The sequence below is a fragment of the Lithobates pipiens genome, unplaced genomic scaffold (genome assembly GCF_037356315.1).
Source record: "Lithobates pipiens isolate NorthernLeopardFrog02 unplaced genomic scaffold, aLitPip1_a1.2 Scaffold_18, whole genome shotgun sequence".
Taxonomy (NCBI): domain Eukaryota; kingdom Metazoa; phylum Chordata; class Amphibia; order Anura; family Ranidae; genus Lithobates; species Lithobates pipiens.
This window is the reverse complement of record NW_027507758.1, coordinates 622,756,334-622,763,422: the sequence shown is the minus strand read 5'-3', so window position 1 is coordinate 622,763,422 and position 7,089 is coordinate 622,756,334. Positions and strand designations below refer to the sequence as shown.

Here is a 7,089-nt window from a genome sequence, read left to right as displayed (position 1 = left end):
GAAGGTACTGAGGCTGAATGACTTTGTGGCACCTGAGGAGGTAGTGGGGTTGGAGGATTCTGAGGGGGTAATGTAGCTGAAGGACTTTGGGCCCTTGATAAGGATGGAGAGCAGCGGGTCTCTTTGGGAAGAGGAGGTTGTAGGGCTCAGGACGACTCTAAGGTATGAAGGGGGGACTCTTGGCTATGGCATTTCGTTTTTAGACCTCCTTACAGAACCCCTGCCAGCAAAGAAAGGCAACCATCACCTTCTTACCACCTCACTGGTCAAATAAACAGATTTGGCAATCGTAACCATCTTATTGTCTGTGATCACGTCATTTGTTCTGGAATATCAAGTAAGATGAAGAAGGGAATTCCTTCACTCATTGGTGAGCACTTGTCCTTAGAGAAGTTCTGTTTCGGCTGCAAACCAGTTCAGAAACCAAACAAATCCAACAGAGAAAGTGGAATTTCTGATCCGGCAGGCCCAGCAGGTCCTAGGTCCTCTAATGCCATGTACACATGACCGGACTTTCTGGCAGACTAGGTCCGATGGACTTCTGACAGACTTTCTGAAGGAGCGGACTTGGCCACACACAATCACACCAAAGTCCGACGGATTCGACTGTGATGACGTACGACCGGACTAGACTAAGGAACTTCGTAGCCAATAGCTGCCCTAGCATCGGCTTTCGTCTGTCGGACTAGCATACAGACAAATGGATTTTTCAACCAGACTTAAGTCCGTCGGAAAGATTTGAAACATGTTATAAATCTAAAGTCCGTCTGATTTTTCGACAGCAAAGGTCCGATGAAGCCCACACATGGTCAAATTGTCAGACGGATTCTTTAGGTCATACCTTTGCTGTCAAAAAGTCCAGTCGTGTGTACACGGCATAAGATGTAACAAACACTAAACAGTCCAAAGTAAATGTGTTCCTATGGGGACAGGAGTTCTTAAATGTACAGCAACCCTCCTTTCTTGATCATACATCACGGGACACAGGAGCTTCATTACATAGTGGGTTATATAGGCACCTCTGGTGATTGGACACTGGTTGACCCTAATTAAGGAGAATTCCTCCCCTATATAACCCCTCCCATCCGGGAGGCACCTCAGTTTTTTCGCCAGTGTCTGGTCGATGGTCACGTAAAACTTAGCTCTATGCGGGTCCCGGCGAGGGCCGAAGGGCTACAACAAACCGGATCCATACCTCGGGCCGATATTTGACTCCCAAGATGGTATGGTACCCAGGCCTCGTCTGCCGAAGACACAAGGTTTTGCCTGTAAGTCCTCTCCATTGGAAGACTGGACTCTGGGACAACCAGACTTGGGGTACTGTTTACTCAGGGCGCCCGTATGTTTCTGGCAGAGTTTTTTACAAGGCCCAGGTAGGAGGATCTTTTCGTAAGAACCCCAGATACGCCTGAAGGTTGGCTAACAATACCCGCCGTGATGGGTGAAGGCTGGAATTGGTCTGAACACAGCAATTCCTGCGGCGGGGAACAGGTATGGGAAGTCATCCTATATATTTAATATATGAATGGATTTCTTCATTGTGAGTAGTTGTATGTCTTACCTGGTTTCCACCACTTGAGGGAGTAAGAGCAGCCTGATGCATACTTACATGCCTTTCAATACAAACACGCTCAGTGAAATGCCTGGTTCTCCCAGCTACTCACGTCTCCTTGCAGTCCCTGCCACAATAAAGGTAAAAGAGGGGTCCCACGCAGATCAGGGGGTCCCATGTCACTCCTTTTGGGTTCTCCTCCCCCCCCCGGATCCCGCGGTCCTCGTGCACGCGCGCGGGCGAGTGCACGCGCGCCGGGCGCGCTCCCGGCCTAATGGGGAAGGGGGGGGGGGGTGTGGTTGCCAGCTGTGCACAATCAGGTGCTCTATGCTGCAGTGCAGGCGCCAAAACGGCTGATTTAAAAGCCCAGAGCGTCAGGGGACTGTAAAGGTGAGACACAGGAGCTGTGGGCTGTAAGCATCCGTGGGATTGGATCCAGGCGAACCTTAAGACACCTACTCGGCATCATATTGTGCAGTTAAGCTAATATTGATTTATTGTGAGACTTTAAGCACAAACAAGTGATTGCATTTTACACTAGTAACTCTGCTTTGTAGCTCAGTACTATGTCTCCTCGTAAGAGGGTTTCAGGGGCAGGTAACAAAAGCACTGGCAAATCACTGCCTAGGTCCAGGGGTTCCAAAAGTGCATGCAGATTACCATCCCCCTCTGCAAGAGTGGAGCCTGCATCTCAAGACGAGTCAGTGCCCCTTTCAGGCTTTGCAGCCTCTCCTAATGTCGCAGCCCCGGTCTATGTCACTGAGGACTCCCTTAGGGCTTCATTGGAGAGTTTTGAAGGGAGGATAATGAATTTTATTTCTGCTTCCCTAGAAGATAGCAGAAAAAGGGGTAGATCCCCTCCCTCTGCTGAAATCCCTCTCTCAGACAGTTGCTCTGAAAATGAGGAGAGATCCCCATCTTTAGAAAGGGATCATGAGCAGTCGGATCAGTCAGAGGATGAGGAGTTAGTCCCCTCCTCCCAGGCACTCAAAAAGCAGGTGCAGTATTACACTGAATTGGTGCGTACCACGTTCAGAATGCCGCCTGCTGAAGTCGCTACATCCTCTGTCTCTTCCCTGGGAGTCTGGAAAGCCCCACAGACTGCTTGTTCCTTCCCAATTCACCCTTTAATGGCTGACTTGATGTATGAGGACTGGGGACATCCCGATAAACTGTTTACTCCTCCCAAGAGGTTTTCTATGAATTATCCCGTGGAGGAAAGTTTCACCAAGAAATGGGGGGCCCCATCTGTTGATGCGGCTATCTCTTGTGTGAATAAAAACCTAACTTGTCCTTTGGATAATGCGCAGGTATTTAAGGATCCAGCTGACAAAAGGCTGGAAACCTTGTTAAAAGCCTCCTTTTCCATGGCCGGCGCTGTGGTGCAACCTACAGTCGCAGCCGTGGGGTTGTGCCAGTTCCTTAAGGAACAGGTCAAACAAATGTTTGAACTCCTCCCCAGCGAGGAAGTAGAGAAATATGCAGAGATGCCTCACATCCTATGTTTCATAATTGATGCGATTTTGGATTCTGTCCAACAAGCATCACGTTTGTCCCTCATGTTGGTACACATGCGTAGGGCTCTATGGCTAAAAAATTGGGCCGCTGAGATGTCATGCAAGAAGCATTTGGCTGGATTCCCATTTAAAGGGGAGCGTTTGTTTGGAGAAGAATTAGATAAATTCGTCCAAAATATTTCAGGAGGTAAATCTACACTCCTTCCAGTCAAGAAGAGTAAGCGTCCCTCATTCAGGCGTACTCTTTCTCCCGAAGCATCAAGCTCTAAACAGTGGCGACGGCCTTCCCAGCCCTCCGCTGCTAGAAAGCCTCAGGGCCGAGCCCAGGGACAGAAGAGGACTTGGGGGCGGAAGCCTGCCAAGCAAACCTCCAAGACCTCCCTGTGAAGGGGCGCCCCCGCTCGGCCGAGTGGGGGGAAGGCTCCTGCGGTTTGCAGGCGCCTGGCGGGAGGAGATTCAGGACAAATGGGTGATCTCTTCGGTATCTCTGGGCTACAGGCTAGAATTTCAGAAGATTCCACCCTCTCGTTTTCTAAGGTCAAGGATCCCCAAGGATCCGATAGAGCGGAAACCGCTACTCCTGGCCTTAGATCAGTTACTATCCCAAGGTGTGATAGTAGAGGTGAGCCCGAAAGATCAGGGTTCAGGTTTTTATTCGAATCTCTTCACCGTTCCAAAACCAAACGGAAGTGTCAGACCTATCTTGGATCTGAGAGACTTAAACCGGTTTCTACACATCCAGACCTTCCGGATGCAGTCTATACGCACTGCGGTTTCCTCCCTGCAGGGAGGAGAATTCATGGCATCAATAGATATCAGAGATGCATATCTCCATGTGCCAATATTTCCCGCACACCAGAAATTTCTAAGGTTCGCGGTAGAGCAGCGCCATTTTCAATTTGTGGCCCTGCCGTTCGGCCTAGCTACGGCCCCCCGAGTCTTCACGAAGATTCTAGACCCTCTCTTAGCAGCTTTAAGAGTTCAGGGCATAGCCGTCATGGCTTACCTAGACGACTTGCTTCTCGTAGAGAGAACTACAACGGGCCTAAGTCGCAGCGTCACCAAAACGCTAGAACATCTGGGCCGCCTAGGTTGGATTATAAACCTAGAAAAGTCGTCTCTGCAACCGACCACCAGGTTGGATTACCTGGGTCTCATTATCGACACCGCTCAGGGCAGGGTGTTCCTTCCAAGGCCAAAGGCCTTGGCCATTGGAGATCTGGTGCGCCTAGTTCTGGGCAGAAGATCTCCCTCTATTCGCCTATGTATGAGACTATTGGGAAAGATGGTCGCCTCATTCGAGGCTGTCCCATTTGCCCAGTTCCACTCAAGGCCCCTGCAAAGATGCATCCTTGCGATTTGGAACAGGAAGCCCCAATTTCTGGATCTTCCTATGCGTTTATCCCCCCGGGCACGCAAGAGTCTTGTTTGGTGGTTACAAACCAGAAATTTTGCTAAAAGGCAAAACGTTTCTTCCTCTCTCATGGAAGATTGTCACAACGGATGCCAGCCTGACAGGCTGGGGAGCCGTATTAGAGGGAACTTGCTCGCAGGGAAGATGGTCTGTGACCGAAAGTCTGCTGCCCATAAATATCCTAGAGATTTGGGCAGTTTACATGGCACTCAGAGAGTGGTCACACAGACTGCGAGGTTTCCCGGTTCGGATTCAGTCCGACAATGCCACCGCGGTGGCTTATATCAATCACCAGGGCGGTACCAGAAGTCTGGTGGCCCAAAAGGAGGTGAATCGCATACTTGTCTGGGCAGAAGAGCATGTTCCGTGTCTCTCTGCAGTTTTCATCCCAGGAGTGGAGAATTGGCAGGCGGATTATCTCAGCCGCCAGCATTTGTGCCCAGGAGAATGGGCTCTGCACCCCGATGCGTTTCGAGACATATGTTACAAGTGGGGCACTCCAGACGTGGATCTTTTTGCGTCCAGATTCAACAGGAAACTGGACAACTTTGTGTCAAGGACAAGAGATGCACTTGCTCAGGGGTCAGATGCTCTGACGGTTCCCTGGAATCAGTACAATCTGATCTATGCCTTCCCCCCGAACCCGCTACTGTCACGGTTCCTGGGAAGGGTCAAGAGGGAGGCGAAGTCGGTCCTTCTAGTGGCCTCGGCTTGGCCCAGGCGACCATGGTTCGCAGAAATCATGAAGCTAGCAGTGGGCAGGCCATGGACCCTCCCTCTCCGGCCAGATCTGCTCTCGCAGGGCCCAATTTACCATCCTGCTTTACGCAGTCTGAATTTGACGGTCTGGCTGCTGAGACCCACATTTTAAAAGGCCGTGGTCTTTCGGGGCCAGTCCTTTCCACTCTGGTTAATGCCAGAAAGCCGGCCTCCAGGCGTATCTATTACAAGATCTGGAGGGCATATGTTTCCTGGTGTGAACCCAGGAGATGGCATCCCAGAAGGTATGTCATTAGCAGAATCTTGGCCTTTCTCCAATCAGGCCTTGAATTGAATTTGGCCATAAGCACCATCAAGGTGCAGATTTCGGCCCTGTCGGTCTTTTTTCAAAGACCGCTTGCATCACATTCCCTGGTACGGGCCTTAATCCAGGGCGCTATGCGGATAAGACCGCCAGTCAGACCTCCGGTATGCCCATGGGATCTGAATTTGGTTCTCTCGGCCTTAGAAGCCCAACCATTTGAACCTTTGCATCTTGCTTCGTTAGTCCTCTTGACAAAGAAGCTAGTCTTCCTAGTAGCCATATCCACGGCTAGAAGGGTATCAGAATTGGCAGCTCTTTCTTGTAAAGAGCCCTATTTAATTATCCATAAGGACCGGGTGGTTATGCGTCCCAATAGGTCCTTTCTACCTAAGGTGGTTTCAGGTTTTCATCTGAATCAAGATATAATCCTACCATCCTTTTTTCCAAATCCTCAGTCCATAGAGGAAGAGTCCTTACACACTTTAGATGTGGTTAGAGCAATCAGTCTTTATCTTCAAGCAACTGCTCAGATAAGAAAAACTGACTGCTTATTTATTTTGCCAGAAGGCCCTAGAAGGGGTCAGGCAGCGTCAAAGTCCACTCTCTCGAGGTGGATCAGACAGGTTATTTCTCAGGCCTATAGCTTAAAGGGGAAGATTCCTCCTTTTCAGGTGAAAGCGCACTCTACTAGGGCTGTCAGTGCTTCTTGGGCAGTGCATCACCAGGCCTCCCTGGCTCAGATCTGTAAGGCTGCGACTTGGTCATCAGTCCACACATTCACCAGATTCTATCAGGTGGATGTCAGAGGGCAAGAGGATATCGCCTTCGGGCGCAGTGTACTGCAGGCTGCAGTTTAGGTCCTCAGGTCCCTGGCGGTCTATAATTATGATCTGTGTCTCCCTCCCCTCAACCTGAGCATTGCTATGGGACATCCCACTATGTAATGAAGCTCCTGTGTCCCGTGATGTATGATCAAGAAAATTGGATTTTTATATACAGCTTACCTGTAAAATCCTTTTCTTGAGAGTACATCACGGGACACAGGGCTCCCACCCCTCTTGGGTTTTACGTGGTTCTTATTGCTTTGCTACAAAACTGAGGTGCCTCCCGGATGGGAGGGGTTATATAGGGGAGGAATTCTCCTTAATTAGGGTCAACCAGTGTCCAATCACCAGAGGTGCCTATATAACCCACTATGTAATGAAGCTCCTGTATCCCGTGATGTACTCTCAAGAAAAGGATTTTACAGGTAAGCTGTATATAAAAATCCCATTATTACCCCCTCACATCCACATCCTATTATTGTGTGACCAATACCATCCAAATAATTCTTACTTTCATTTCCCAAAGTTATCCGTCTACAAGGAGACCTGTATAGATTAAATGATGGCACCAATGAGGATGGAGGAGGACCGGGGTCACATGACTGAGAAGATACTAAACCTCACTCTGGAGATCATCTACCTGCTGACCGGAGAGGTGAGGAGGATTCTGGGAGGTCACATGACATCACTCTTATCTCTATTAATAAAACATAGACCTAATCGGAGAGGTGAGGAGGATTCTGGGATTCTAACATGAT

The 7,089-nt window shown here is 49.6% G+C and overlaps 1 protein-coding gene across 1 annotated transcript in view; it reads left to right on the top strand.

The window, feature by feature from the left end:
* Positions 1-6,839: 6,839 nt before the first annotated feature.
* The window catches only part of LOC143986858 (uncharacterized), a 46,103-nt gene continuing 45,853 nt past the window's right edge, over positions 6,840-7,089 (top strand). Inside the window, exon 1 of the mRNA XM_077485265.1 lies at positions 6,840-6,986. Within this exon, the coding sequence (XP_077341391.1) occupies positions 6,891-6,986 (96 nt within the window). The 5' untranslated portion in view covers positions 6,840-6,890. The remainder of the gene's footprint in view (positions 6,987-7,089) is intronic.